The sequence below is a fragment of the Lathamus discolor genome, chromosome 2 (genome assembly GCF_037157495.1).
Source record: "Lathamus discolor isolate bLatDis1 chromosome 2, bLatDis1.hap1, whole genome shotgun sequence".
NCBI lineage: Eukaryota > Metazoa > Chordata > Aves > Psittaciformes > Psittacidae > Lathamus > Lathamus discolor.
Window position 1 is genome coordinate 35,615,294 of NC_088885.1, and position 16,161 is coordinate 35,631,454.

Consider the following 16,161-nt stretch of genomic DNA (forward strand, 5'->3'; position numbering starts at 1 on the left):
CACCTGGTTGCTCTGATGCTGGGACAATGGGGCCGAGAGTCATGAACTAGGAGGTAGGGAAGCCAAGTAGCTGGGATCACTTGCTAAGGAAGGGGGAACTGACAAAGCGATTGCAAGAGAAATGAATCCTCAGTCCCTGGAGGTGGCTCTTGTTAAACTGTGAGAGAAAAGTATCCCTACAAGCAAGATGTATGTCACCCGGGCAAGCGGCCCACGATACAGAAAAGCCTCCAGTACCTGAGGGAATTAGCTGTTCTAGAGATGATCTATTTTAAGTCAGATGCCTGGGATACACCCATAGATCCAGATGAAGTAGAATGTACACGATCCATGTAGAAAAAATCTACTTATTTTTTCAAATCCTCTATCTTACTGTACATCCCAGAATATCTTTTCTCTAGTCAAAGCCTTTGATTGCTCTTTGCTATCACAGGAATGCCTTACCCACATTCGCCACCTACATCTTTTCTCACTGAGGCATCCTCTCGGTTTCACCACACTGTTTATGTTTCCATATTTCTGTCACTTTTCCTCCATAATTCTTCTCAAGAATCCCACCCAGTGTCTCATTCTTACTGTGCTTCTGTTCCCTGCCCGCCAAATCTCAAGCACTAGCAAATGAAGTTAAAGTTTATAGCTTCACGTTCATGTTTGCATTATCTACTTGAGTAAACAGTTCAGCTATTCTAAAACTATTACCAAACAGCTTTGTCCTGTGAAAAACAGAAGACAAGTTACTAATCCAACCTTAGTCAATTAACAGGTATTTTTCATCACAGAACTCTGAACTTTTCTTTTCTAAGAAGCTTTGTATAATAGCTTTTACTACACAGGTGACTCAAGGACAATTTTACTGTGCCAAAGGTTAATTTCTTATGCTTTCCTGGCATTAGTATATTCTTGCAAAGCAGTCTGCTCCAATGCATCACTTCAAGACTTTCCAGAGAAGGTGATCTCAGCAATTATTTACCCTTAAAGTGCTTTTTTCTTTCTTCCATTTTTAGTTGCAGGATATCACAAAAAGAAGCAATCCTGAACCGAAGAGTTTCATTGATCCAATTAATTTCCTGTGCTATCTCTTCTAGTTTATTTTTACTTCTCTGTGGAAAAAGACACTATGGATGTCAAGACCAAAAGATACCAGGGTGCAACAGAACAAAGACAAAAAACAAAGGCAACCAGAAACTCAACATATTATTATCTTTGTGAGACCAAGATGAAAAGCATTTAACATAAAATAAGACTCAGAAACTTTAACCAGGAAATACTGCAGGGAGATAAACTTCTATCCACAAAGCTACCACAAAAGAACCTAGTCAAGATTTTTAGACACCTAGGCAATATAGTCACATATTCTATTTTGTGGTACAGAAAGAACAAGTCAAAACATGAATTCCAGTAAAAGATTAAGTGAACTCATACTAGAAAAACAGTAGGGAGATAAAACTTGTATCCACAAAACTACCACAAAAGAGCCCTTGACAGGGTTTTAGATAGATAGGCAAAAGAGTCCCATGTTCCAAGTCTGTTTTGTGGTACAGAAGGAACAATTCTAAACATGGATTCCAGTAAAAGACAAAATAAGTAATTGGAATCAAAATTTATCTAGGAAATATTCCTGCATAATGCCTCTGGTAATCTTGCCTTACTCTCCTGACACAGCAGCCTATGAAGATTTAATGCTGGGTGAAAAAGCAAACAGCTCAAAGAGGCTGTCTAATTCTCCATTTCAGAGATTAGCCTGAAACTGCCTATTACACTGGCTGCCACTTCAACTAAGCAAGCTCTAATCCAATTACTGTAATACAGGCTCTCTGTCCAAGTCATTGCACTTCTAAGACTAAAACCAGTAAGTTCTGAGTTTCACTGAAACTCTCAGAATTTTTCCTCTTCCGTTAATACTGCACAGATAGAGACTTCCGCAATAATCTTCCAACTCCAAAATACCCATTACTTGTTTAACACAAAGAAGCAGGCTGCATACAACATGTAACAAAGGAAAATGCTTTCCCAATTGGGAGCAGCTTTTTTTGGTGGAAGTGATTACTGTTTCAGAAGTCACTAAGACATGAGTAATTCAGGAGAGTCAAAATACAAGTACATACTCATCACCATGCTTATTCTTTTAAAGCTACATTAAAAAAACTAAACAAACAAAATCCCAACAAACCAAAAAAACCCAAATGCACCTCTACATTTATTTACTTAAACATGATGATCTCCCTTGAGAATAAGGCAGATCTCAGAAAACTCATACCCAATCTTCAGAATACATCTATGTGTGTAATGTTTAGCAATTGCAGTACAGATACTTTTCCCATTTGTAAAATCAGTCTCATACTGTTAGCCCTCAGAGATCAACAGAGGCTACTAGGACTAACCTGATTTAATTAGACCTGCTTTGAGCACGGGACTGGACTAGATGACCTTGGAAGTCCCTTCCAACCTAAATTATTCTGTGATTTTGTACTTTACCCTCTTTCTCCAGTTGTAGTAGAGGTATTTATCCTGACAGAGCAAATACATCAAAGTCATATGTAACATGCAGTAACGATGCACTTCAAAATATATTTGGTTAAGAAAGTTTATTCATACAGTTATATTTATGTAGACTGTAATGCTAAAAAAAAAAACAACTCTTAAGCAATTCCCTCTAAACAGCTCTCTGCCCTTGCAGTCCTCTCTCCTTAGTTGTAGATAACCTCCTGCATTTCATGAAGTACACCTTTCTCTTTTCCTAAAAAGCAAAAAAGGACTCGTCTCCACCTATGAAAACTGTCATTCTGGTACTAAATACTCATAAAAAAAAATTTACCTCCTTCAGGAAAAGCTGAGTTGAATGACAGTTTTATTGAGTTAAACAGTTTTGAAGCCCTAATACTTTCTGAAGTATGAGAAGCTGCATACTAAAGGCACGTATCCTTAAAGTTCAGAATACCTAGTGTTCCGATATACTGCAGACTTAACACTGTAAAGTAAACGGATCAATGACTTCACAAGTTTTTATTCACTTGTATGACTTAGTCTGCTCCTTCAATAGGGTAACCTTCTTTTTTCTTGCATAAATGCAAGAAATTTTTTAAAAGTGTGATTTTTCTCTTACTTTTCAGCCACTGAAAATGAGATAATGGAGACAAAATAGTTACAAATTGTCTATCCTAGCATAGGACAAAATGCAGAGCATACTACGTATCTCAGAAAAGACTAAATTCACCTGCACAGAGCTGGGAATCTGCATCAAGCTGATTTTTCAGAATACCATTCATGTCCTTTTAGAAGCACTGCTTTAGGAAATGGAATAAGCTATTCTGTAAATACATCAGCATCTCCTGTCCCTCATACCTGGAACAACATATTACATTACATGAATTCATGTTCACTCAGAACTGAACTGGAATGCCAGAGTATATCACACAGGGCATCTTGCAACCTTCCCAGAGCACATACTTTCAGCCACTAGTAGTCAGGATTATATTTCATTAAGTAGTAAAACTAGGGTATTTGTTTTTCAGTCTTTTAAGCCATCCAATTCTAAGTAGTGTTTTCTAAATTTATTCCTTCTCCTTATTAATCAAAAAGGCTCAAATTACATTATGAATATATGAAAGATGCTTAGTTTTGCATTTTGCTATAACCATAGCTGCAGTGATCAAAAATCCACTGCAATTTGTAACCTTTCAATAAAACACAATGCATAAAAATAAGCAATAAAATAAAACCATTTTTCACCTATTTAGAAAGTATGACAGTACCAACAAACTTTCCATAATCTACAGTACACTGACTACCACAGAAAACACAAGGAGGCTGGTAAAAAGTGCCTTCTCTAAGGAGAAGGACATACTACGGAGAAGCAGAGGAGGCAAAGAAATAAAATAATGTCCAAAATATTGTGCAATTCCTTTATTCTCACTCTCAAAGTTAATGGACTATTTTGTCCCCCCAGAAGTAACTTTCATTTACAGTTTTGTTTTGTTAAAGTTTTGTTTACAGTCTGAAACTAACTTACCTCGATGGTGTAAGACTGGCTGTGTTTGGTAATTTCTCCACTATGCAAAGTCCTGATAACAGCAAAGTCAGCAGTGGCACCCGCTCCCCTTCGGCTGCTGCATGTGGATGCTTCACCACCCCGAGATCGCTCAGTATCAGTCCCATCTTGTATTGATTCTTCATCTTTGATGTTTGTTTTCTTCTTCTTTTTCTGCTTCTTTGGTCCATTCTGACCATCAGTTTGGGCCTTCCGCTGCCTGAATTGGGCAAGCTGCATAAAAGACAAAATCTTGTTAAAGGTGAAAGTTTTCCTGTTTATTACTAATGACAACCTTGGTAAAGGCTTACCAGCTATTCTACATAAACCTTCAAACCAATCAGTACTGAAACAAGTTGGAAGTTAATGCGGCATATCTGAGACACATTCAGGTTTCCTGTTTCTATAGTTTGCTTTAAAAGAAAAGTTGAATATAAATTAACAATGTAATAATGAATTCCTTTTCAGTTTCATAATAGCAAGTTACTGTTCCACAAACTGATACCTAGAAATCAAACCATCCAAAGGTAAAGGTACAAATGTCATTATAAAGGATAAATGCAATGAAACAACCTCTGATTTTTAATTTTCATAGTAATAAATACCTCAAAAATCAATTTACAGAAATTACTTTTAATTTTTTTATGCCAGAGACAGATAAAGCAAACCTTTCTTTCAGCAAGTATCATACAAAGCTTTTTTAAAAAGTTTATGTTAGCACTCAAAAAGCAGATCAAGTTCTGGAAAACATTATTAAGAAATAGTGAAATGCATAATGAAGAAAAAGTCTAGAAACAAGCAGTGAGTAAATTACAAGATACACTACCTTGTAGCAAAACATGCTGATGAACAAAAAGTCACAGGTGAGCCAGGCACACAGTTGAAAAACCAATTAGTATGTAAGCTATTCAAATACAGTAAGACACTGCCTTTTGAAGAGCTTACCACTTTTAATCACTTTATAGTGGTTTACATAGGAAAATCCATTTAAAACACTTTTTTCTTAACAAGAACAGAATTTCTGTTCAAACAAGAAAAACAGGCAGAGCAGGTTTTACCAATTAAACTGAATTAAATTAAAACTGAAAACTAAACAGATGCTACCAATAAAATCTGGTATCAAAAATCATTATTTTCCAATTGAAGAGTCCAACGTTAATTAAGTGCCACAATATGTTTTAGAAACATAGCTCCAAAGTAAATATAAAGTGTGCTAATGAAGACCCTAAAGCTTTAAATACTTTTTACATCAACTAATACCAAATATCATGATTTTTTAATAAATCTGCTGCAATTTTAAGAGGAAGCTATAGAAAAAAGGCAGCATGTTTGCTTAGGATATTCACCAATCGAGAAAGCCAGGCTTCCATCCAACCTCTTCAGCAATACCCAAACCAAGCAGGACACACAAATTCCCTTCCCCAGTCACCGTTCAGCTGCAGTGCAAGCTGTCACTTGAAGCGATCTCTAGTTCTCATCTGGCCCCAAGACAGCTAAGACACCCCCGTCTAAATAAACACATCACTGACGGATCAGTTCTGACTTCTGGCTAGTTTATGCTTTTATCCCTTTATCTGTATTTCTTCATGGCTTTCTTCAGCCTCTTCTCCATTCTCAAGATGACTAACAGCTTGGCATATGGCTCCTGGTCTGTTTACAGGAGGAAGACCTGAAGATTTGCCGAGCCAAATACACCCACCTACATAGTTAATACCTACTTCTTCCCTACTACATCTTCATGAATTATTTCTTTTTATTTTTTAAATAGGTAACTTTCATTATTTCACAAAAAAATCTATTAAATCCACAAATTATGAACAGGGCAAGAAAGGATAGTCTCCTCCCGACTTCAAAGTTTAAGGAAAAAAACCCCCACTAACAACAAAACTATAGATTTAGCTTCTCAAAAATGGGAAGGGTGAAGGTTCCAGTTGCCTCCCCACAACATTACTACATTCTCCAAAAACTGTAATTTTACCTCAACAAACTATTTGCAATTTAGCCAAAGACAAGCAGAATTTGTCCAAATGCCACAATGACAGGAAGCAGACAACCTGACTTCAAGTGTAACTACAGGAGATTTTGCTTTTTTCTAGTTTTAAATAATGAAAGACATGCAGTGCCACTGGTTAAGAATTTCCTTCCCCAACTTGATTGAAACCTTGTGTAATGGAGAGTTGGATTTTTCTTAAAGCAGCTTTACAGTCTGGATTTGCCGGCAAAATTAGATGTGTAGGACACGGATAAGTGAACTACTCCATGTCCCTCCTCAAGAATTTTGCAAATTTTAGCTGAAGTATCAGGTTATGCCAGATTTCTCTCCTTTCCAAATTAAGTTGTCGACTTTCACTTCTTCAGAATTAACAGAGTATATTGTACCATGGCAGTTATAAGCAGACCTTATTTTTTCTTTTTTCCTGCTTAAACATTGATGAAAATGGGCACATATGAAAACTAACTGCATGTGCAAATTAAACTTTTTTTGTGCGTGTTACACAAGTCCTCAACTGATTATTTCTGTACCAGCATTTAGTATTTTGGAAATAACTACACTATTAGTGGTGGATGCATGCACAAATCATATCACTTCTTCCACTGAACATTCACATGCACACAGAACTGTCCAGCTACTAATGCATTGTAGCTTCAAATTGTAATCAAATTTAAAAAAGCAACAACAAGCAAACAATAAAACAGAAGCGAGAGAAGCAGCATAACAAAAAGCTATTGCTGATCAGATACACTCTGTGATGCTCATGCCAAGACAGGGGAGTCTCAACATGCTAATTCCTTCAGAAAATGGGACTCAGGAACTAGAGTTGAGGAGGATCTATCTACATTTCAATAACAAGCAGGAAAAAGTCCATCAGTAGTCATGGGAACTATGGAAAACAAAGTTTCTAGAATTAAAGAGAAAAATACTTTCAGATTTTGTATTTCAAAAAACTAGTTTTTCCAGTCTGTACAAAACGTATAACAAACATAAGCTAATATAACTACACATTCTTTCACCCTGTCTTCCAGGCACATCAGCTTGATAATGCTAAAACTAAGTCTGCAGAGAACTTAACACTGCTTCTGTCAGCTCTGAATCTGCAGTTTTGAAACTAACAATGTCATCTCTCTGTTGAGTTAAAAAAGTTGCAAGAAACAGCAAAAGATAAACACAGGAGTTACTAATGGAGGAAGAAGAATCCAAAACCAGAAGCTGAAGGACACTCAGAACAGACTCTCCGCACTGATCTGTGTCCAAGAAGCAATAAAGAATGAGCCCCTTAGCCTGGAAAAGCATCAGGAACTTAGCCATGATGCAACTTTACCATAGGCTTAAGCACATCTGAAAACGGATCTAGAGCAAGTCGTTCTAGATATTGCTTCTTATAAACAGGAAAACACTTACTGAAAATCACAAGACTACAACAGGCATCATGCAGAAGAATAATGGGTATCCTTTTCAAAATCATTTCCCACAGTAAAATAACAGTTGACTAGAATGTAGATATTTAGAGGACATTTATTTATGTAGTTGTAATTATAATCTCCTTCTACGTATGAATCCCAAACCAACATACTAGCCCCAATCCACATCACAGACTACACCAAAATTAGACACCTGGTACATCATTACTTAGCTTTTAAATGCTGATGCCCTCTAATTGTCAGAAAGTCAGAAAAGCAGAGGAGAATCAACTGCTATTAGGAATTAAATACTCTTGAGGCAGAAGGGAACTAACTTGAAGAGTGGTGGGGATTACTTGTGTAAACCGTGTCGAATGTGATAGTTAATGTGCTGCTATAATTGCAACAGCAGCAGTATTTATTCATTCAGCTATCTTCAGCACATTCTGACCCTTGGCAATTATGCCAGCCATCTAGATGGCTGGGATATGCTGTGCATCGATTAATTTCAAATATGGTCTGGCTGAACTATTTCTAAAGTAGAAATTAAAGCGTGTGTTAAAATAAAATTTGGCTCCAAAGATTCAAAACTTAATCACCACTTAAGCATTCAAAAAAATACATAAAACATTTGAACAAAAGACACAACATTTAATCAATGCCCATACAGCAGCACAACCCCCCCCCCCCCCGAAGAAATCCATGAAAATTAAGTTACATTTCTAAAGCATCAATAGCTATATTTTTACTTCACAAACACATTAGGCTCCATTTAAAATTGGATGCTACCTTATGATTGCTTATTATTCCTTATTAATATTCACAGACAATGTCTGGACAGTCTCATTTTCAGATGTAAAATTCAGAGAGTTAACAGGACCTGAAATTGCTCAGTGCCTCTGAATAAGGTTGCTATGAAATAAGGTAATATTTGTTGTACTTACTGTTTAAAAAAAAACTACCTGTAATTGCCAAGGCAAGAAGTTTTTAGGTAGCACATCCTGTTGCTATATAGTTGCACTTCATGTATCTTTACACAAACATCACTGGCTTCAAATTTTAACTTAGTAACACCAAATGCTTACATTTCATAATCAGTCCTCCATAGGCACCTCTTACAGAGAGAGCAGGGTCTGTTCATCTCTCACAGTTCCTTGTTAAGTCCAAAATCTCTATTTCTTTTTTTAACCCATATTTAAAGAAGCAGCACAGCAGGATGAGTTGTGAACTTACAGACTGACCGCAAACAGAAACTTTAGAGAAGCTGCTACAAACAAGTAATTACTGCTTTCCATTTCTCCACTGCTCACTAAAAGCGTGAATGGAGATCAACCTCATGGTCTTGCATTTCTCTTTCAAAAGACGTTCCAGATACTGCTTAAACTTCAGCTGACCGTGTCCTACTCACAGACGAGGTCTTGCTCTTTGTGTTAAAAGCTCTCAGTCTGACACCCAGTGAGAAATGTTCTGTACTGGACCAGTTCAGGGGTCGTTTTTCAGGCCACTGTTGTGGTTTAAGCCCAGCCGGCAACCCAGAACCATGCAGCCACTCACTTGCTCACTTCCTCCCCTTCCTCCCCAAGCTCCCAGAGGGATGGGGAGGAGAATCGGAAGAATGTAACTCCCATGGGTTGAGATAAGAACAGCCCAGTAACTAAGGTATAACACAAACCACTGCACCAGCAGTGTACAACTTCACTCAGTATCAGAAGACAAGGACTTCTGAATTTTCTTGTCTCTAGTTCAGAGTGGTGGTTAATAAGTTCAAAATCAAACTGTCAGTCCTGTAGTATTCAGTATCTTTATTTATAATCTGAATGATGAAACTGAATGCACCTTAACCAAGTTCATAGATAACATTAAACTGCAGGAAAGCCAGATACACTAGAAGGAAGAACCACCATACAGAAAAAACACCAACATTTTGGAAGACTAAGCCAACAAGAACTGTGTAAGATTTAACAAAGATAAACCTCAAGTCCTACACCTGGGATGGAATTATCCCATACAGCAGTAACAGCTGGGGACTGACTGCCCTGGTTTGCAGCTCTACTGAAGAGGACCTGACAGTCCTGCTGGAGAGTGAACTAACCATGAGTGAGCAGCACGCCCTGGCAGCAATGAAGATAAACCGTGAGAAACCTCTCTGAAATTACTCTCAATGCCTACCACAGCACAAGACTAAGTTTTGAATCAAACTGTCTATGCACCAGTTTTTCAATTAACTACTTACTGTATGACTGAAAGAACCCTACATGTTTTGCAAGATCCTGTTTTGTAAAACGGAATTTGACAGCAGTAATACCATTTGTTTTTGAGAATCTGGTCTCACAATGCAGTTGAAAAAGGCTCAGTGAGCCTAACAAACAACTCCTAGATTCAGTGCTTCAATGTAAATGTTGCATTTAACAGCAAAAAACATCTCTTAAACTTTCAGTCTAGGTGACTGAAATTCTTCACAGAAATATCTGCAACTAAACACATAAAGGGTAGTCAAAAGTGAAATGCCATGTGTTGCTCGAGACTTGACACCGAAACAAAAGCCACAAATTTGTCTGAGAATGGGGTATTTGGCGTATAGACTGAATACTAATAAGTCTGCTCTAAGCTGCGTCTGAATACATAACATGCATTTTGGCAAACTGTATTGTTCAGACAGACTCCGGCTGCAAGTGAAGATGATGCTCATGTATCATGAAGCTCGCAGAAGATCATGAAGTCTTGTGAAAGAAAGGCTCAGACTTTTCCGATTATAATGCTCCTAATCCTTATGACTGATAATAAGGTATTATTTCTGAATTATTACTAAGAGTGAAAATGAAACCAAAATATTCAGTCTAGGACAGACTATTAACATCTTTAAAGGTGAAGGATTAATTTAAGATTCACCTGCCCTAGTAATGATAGGTAATGATAGGTCACTACTCCCTTTGACCACAGGCAAGCAGTTATTGCTACAAAGGCTTTCAGTGTTACACAAAGGACAAAATGCAGGGCCCTGGAGTGGGATTTGTTTCAATCATCTATAAAGTATGGATACGTCCCATAAAGTTTTGACTTGGGTGTCTCGCAAGCCAACAGGGACAAATTAAAAAGGCCAACCTGAATTTGAAATTTTGACACCGTTTAGAAGCTGGAGATCAGATGCAGTTTATGTCTCAGGTTATCTATTCCACCTTTCACTGGATAACTAACCCCCCCCCAAAAAAAACCTGCCATAATCTGTCTCACACCTGTGACCCATTTTTATGATTCCAATACATAGGAACATTTTATGTTCCATGGTAGCACATAAGATGCCCTCAAAAGGGATAAGTAAGAGAGTCTGGGAGACAGCAACAATGAGATTTAGACAGTAAAGCCTTGCCTAGGCTGTTAAACTCGTTTGTTGTTAGGCCACAAGTTTTATAAAAGCTTGACAGTCTGCCTCCTAGAGAGGTGTCAAACAGGTTAACTGGTAACTCTACCACAGAAGAAAGTGGCTATTTGTCACTTTTTGTCATATTCCCAGAAGATCTAAGCACTGAGGGTTGTGTTGCAGAGCACTAGCTCCTGAAGTGTAGACAAATTTAGAGTGCCACCTGGTCTTCTAGGTTCCTAATGCCTCTACTAACAGAGGATAACTTCCAAAAACAGAGGATAAATAGACATCTTTCTAGTGAAGTCTATGATTCTATTATTCCATTCTGCTAATCAACAAATTGGACAGTATCAGAAGTCTTTCCAAATTCTGAGATAAAAGCCTACAGAAAGCTAACCGAGCAAGCAACTTGCAAGTATGTTCAACAAACTATGCCACACATCTGAAAATCCCAACTGTACGTAAAGAATTAATGTCCTCCAAGTTTCAATCTACTTAACTGTTGAGGCAAATGGAGCTTTAGTTTATTTGTTCCACTCAACAGATGCTGAATTTACTAAGTGGGAAACACCAGGTTGAATGAACGAGAAAATAATTACCCAGGGATGAGGTATTTCTAATCTACTCATTTTTATGTTGCACTCAACAGTCAGATTTTCCCAAATAACAGTGTTAAGACCTTAGAACATCTCCCCTTATAGAGAGACTCAAGAGTCTCAGAGGATGCCAATAAGGCTATGAAAATTTCCAGAACAAATGCTATAGTCTTTACCTAAATACAAGGGTTTTCAGCTCCAGACAGCCATTCTTTTGCAGTACTCTGAAGAAAACCAATGGGATTACCACAATTTACATTTATAGCTGAAGTGCCACAAGGGACTGTACAAGACAGTGAGAGGAATAGCACACCAGTCTATTCTTTTTAGCAGCCTGTATCAAGTTGGAGTACTGTTGGCAGTGCTAATAACCAAGGACACTGAACTTGAATGAACCTCTCCAGATGGCACTGTGAACTGGAAAGCCTCAGAATTAGTGTGGTTCTCATCTGGTCTGCTCTTCCATGTCCCAGGAATTTAAATAGGAACAGACCTCGGGACAGCTAAGTTCATTACAGCTGGGTTATTTTCTGGACAAGGAATGGAAGTTAAGCATATGAAAATAGTCTCAAGTCAGGTTACAATGACAGACAAGTACATCAAATGCATTTCAATGCTGGACTGCTTCAGGAAATGCAGTGCCTCGAGCTAACTGCTAAAAAAAATTACTCAACTAGTCTCTTGACTAAACTTCTTCTACATACATGATTTATATATTGCTCCTATCTACTTTTAAACTTGACCCTCATACTGAATGAAAAAAACATCCGACTTGCACTGGTACTGTATTTCCCCCAAGTGAAGACAAAAATCAGTGGATTGGGCCAAGCTGTCAGTAACAAAAGTGAGAGGGCTACAGAAAGCTTGTTTCATGGTGTTGTGTAAAAAAAGCACAGATCATCCATGCCTGAAGCCTGAAATATCTTTGTCCTTCAAGGCCAAGTGAGCCAACATGTAAGAGAACCTCTTTTACCCTGCATTAAGTGAGGGAGATCACCAGTCGGGTGCTGTCACAAAAGGCATGATCTATCCTTTGCTTTTGCCCAGAGTTTCCAAGGCTTGGTAACAATGAGAAGGCAAAAGAGTTACACACTGACAAAAATGCACTCATGTTCCACTACGTTTATGTGTGACACCAACTTTAATTAAAAACTGGATCCTGAAGCTTTCTTTAACTAGGCTGGAAAAAAACCAAACAAACAAACCCAAAGGCACAAAGTTAAAACTTCAGAATAACTAATAAAACTAAGCCACTGGTGGCATGTAGTAATTAGGTAGGCTACACATGACACCAACCAAATGGAAACTAGATTGCTGTGTATCCTCTACTGGCCTAAGACAAAGCTTGTGTTAGATAAATTTAATCATATGAAAATAAAGATAAAAAAAAAAAAAAAACAACATAAACCAACACACAAAAAACCCCACCCAACAACAATAAAAAAGGCCTGTGACTTGCAAAAGATATCACACCTTAAAGCCACTGGCACAGATTGAAGTAATGCCTACAAAACACATTTGGCAGAAAAATCATTAGACCGAAAACCATAATAAGGACAATATTTCATACAGACGAACTGCTGAGCAAGCTTCAGCACTGACAGTTTTGTAAGGTTACACAATTACAAATTTAAGTAGAATTTTAAAGTACTTTTCCCTCCTTCATCTCCTGATGAAATCAACCTTGTAAAAGAAGTTACCTTCTGGAAGCGAAAGGCAGATACAGCATTCCTCAACAGAAGGGGGGGGGAGGGAAAAAAAAAAAGAAAAGGACTGTGCCCATGCTATTTAAGCATTAAAATTATGTATTAGCTCCCAATTTTGTATCTGCTTTTTCTTTCAATATTGTGTTTGACTCAACAAAATTATAGTGTTAAGCTTTACATTTACTGCAGTTGATTTCTGATTTCAGTGCAGTCAAGCGAGTTACAAACAAGTATTGATTTCACGCATTCTTACCAACAGAACTAACTTCATGAACTGTACTTCATGAACTGTTCACAATTAATTATTTAAACAAAGCATACTAGCAAAAACCACGGACGACGAGAAATAAAGAAGTATGGACATTCACAGACAACAAGCTTCAGCTGGGTCTCAAAAGAACACTTCTCGTGTGGCATAGTAGAAACTTAGTGCTTAAATATAGGCATTAACTCATTATACAGAACTTTAATTTTTGGAAAGCAGTAGAGTCATCAGACACGTGCCAGAATGTTACCTTCCGTATCACTAAAAAAAAGGGCTACTAACAATCTGAGCATTGCTTATGTAGTTACTTCACTTTATTTCTTCTTAAAGCAACTGGTTTAGCACCTGTTCTTTAATAAGCATATAGCTATACTGGCTATTTAACTATGTAAAGTTAAATCAACAGCTGGAGACTCAATCCCTTGGAGATCTTTCAGGATAACAATTTATTTTCAGAAAACAACTGCAATACAGTTACAGTGTTAAGCATTAAGCATGTTTATTCCACTAGATTCAGGTCTCAAAAGTACTCAGGTCAAAAGAAATGTCTTCCAAAATATGAGCAGTCTAAAAAACAACGAAACCATGCCATTAAATACTACATGTACCCAAGAAGTTAATAAATCTGTCTTGTTCAGTAATTTTCTCCACATGCTGCTCTTCTTCCACAAAAAAATAACCTCAGAAAAACATTCCTAAGACCACAAGGCAGCAAAAAAGTCTCTTTTCCCTAAACCCAAAGTAATGCTAAACGCCAATCTAAATTTCTGTAATAATAGATGGAAAGAGCAAAGTTTCCTTCCAGTAAAAGAAGGATTTGTTTTCATGTCTAGCATTTCACAATTTTTCTCCTCATTAACCACATGTAATTGCAACTTATCACATCCTAGAAAACAGACTTTAGTCCTCTTTTTTATTTTTTTTTCCCTTCAGAATCAGAGCAAAAAGTTACATAGTACACATGGAGTGGGCAGAACAAGGCTGATCCTTCAAACAGAAGTTCCCAGGGTCTCTCCAAAATAGTTTTTAAGCTCTCCATTAGAGCAGAACCAAACGCTTTATGAAGTACCACTGAAACATCTAGCTCTGACTGTGAGGCAGAACATTCTTCATTATCAGTAAGCATAAGGCCAGACAGTGCCAGATCTGAATATTTTTTTCATGAAAAACTTTTAAAAGTTGTTACTACCACAAAATAACATTGATTACTTAATGAGAAGTTACTTGAGAACATATCTTCCAGTTATTCAAAGGCTGGGCACAGAAACCTTTCATATTATTAACAAAATATTAAAATAGTTGGGTCCAAAAACCCCATATGACAACTTAGTAACTAAAATCAAAATTCATGTAGAGTAGTGTTAACTCTCTGTTAACACTACTTATACTCTCTATGTATATAAGTAGTTACTCTATAACTCTATATATAAGTATAATGTATAACTCTGTATACAGTATAACTCTGTATATAAGTAGTTACTCTGTAACTACTATAACATATTTAAACAATGAAATTTACAATACCATACAAATGTTTTCTCTAATTCAGAAACACACAAAAATCATGATCTATGGCCATCTGTGCTTGCCAATTAAGAGCCAACTATAAAAATACAACAGTATGCAAAGTCAACAGTTGCCAGCATCTCCACACAGTGCTTGTCGATCAAATTACTGACAACCCGCAAGTTCATATGTAACACAAACACTTTCTTCTACTTATTATCTTATATGTTTAAAAGTTATGGTTAATATTTTACACTTTTATAAAGATTGAACTTTTAACATTATCATTAAACTATAAAACCAGAAAAGAGAAAGCACCAAGGAGAAAAGTAATAATCCTCATGTTTCTAATAATACCATCCTAAATACAAACTACTTGCACCAGCTTTAATTATTACCAGACTTGCTTACATTTATTTATGAAACAACTATAAGCAGAACACTAGTATGCTTATGTTTTCAACTGCGTAAAAATCACCAGAAAATATAAGCATTCATCAGTTTTATAGCATTCTGTACATTAATTTGAGTAGGCTCCTAATGAAGTACTTGAAATCCATTTTTCCCACAGAGATACAGCTACATAGACACTACATCCCAAATTAAAAAGGTATTTTTCCCCACCCCCAGTAGATGAAGACAATTCCCCCAAATACAGACTTATTTTGGAGAACATGGAAAGAGAGAAGCACTATTAGAAATTATCTTAATTGCTTGTCATCTCACTGCATTACATCCAAAAAATGCAGGGTTTATATAATCCTTTTGTGGCACAGTCCAGATCAGCTCCTTAGGATGTAGTATAGACCTGAATTACTAAATATATGCTTATGCATTTGTATTTTCTTAAATTAGGTCTATGTTGTGTCTAATCTGGCACTATAAAATCAAGTTTTTGAATGTGATTCTCCCAATGGAAAGTTGTTTGGAAAGAACAAATTGGTATCTAACTCTTTTTGCAGAATTAAAATAGCATTCATAGGAAATGTTAAGACCTGAACTTTTTCTGGAATAAATTAATACTAAACCATAATATTTGCTAAATATGCTTAAATTAATCTAAAAGCTGGTTCACAACATCAGCAAATAGACACAGAGGAAACCCCACACACATACCATATGCTGCAATGAAAAAATTACATGGTGAGGAGCAGGAGAGAGGCAAGATAGCTGTGTTGGCTTTTCTACCCACCTTGCAGTCTACCTATTCAAATCACCCATCTCCAGATTGGTTGCAAAGAGCCAAAAATTCAGTCACATCAAATGCCTTCCTCATGCCAAAGTAAATAATATCCACCATT

The 16,161-nt window shown here is 36.8% G+C and overlaps 1 protein-coding gene across 6 annotated transcripts in view; it reads right to left on the reverse strand.

Annotated features, from left to right (window-relative positions):
- The window catches only part of AKAP9 (A-kinase anchoring protein 9), a 111,078-nt gene that overhangs the window by 83,198 nt on the left and 11,719 nt on the right, over positions 1-16,161 (reverse strand). For all 6 annotated transcript variants that reach the window (XM_065666392.1, XM_065666388.1, XM_065666393.1 and 3 more), the window contains exon 2: positions 4,010-4,261. In XM_065666392.1, coding sequence (XP_065522464.1) covers positions 4,010-4,261 — 252 coding nt within the window. The remainder of the gene's footprint in view (positions 1-4,009; positions 4,262-16,161) is intronic.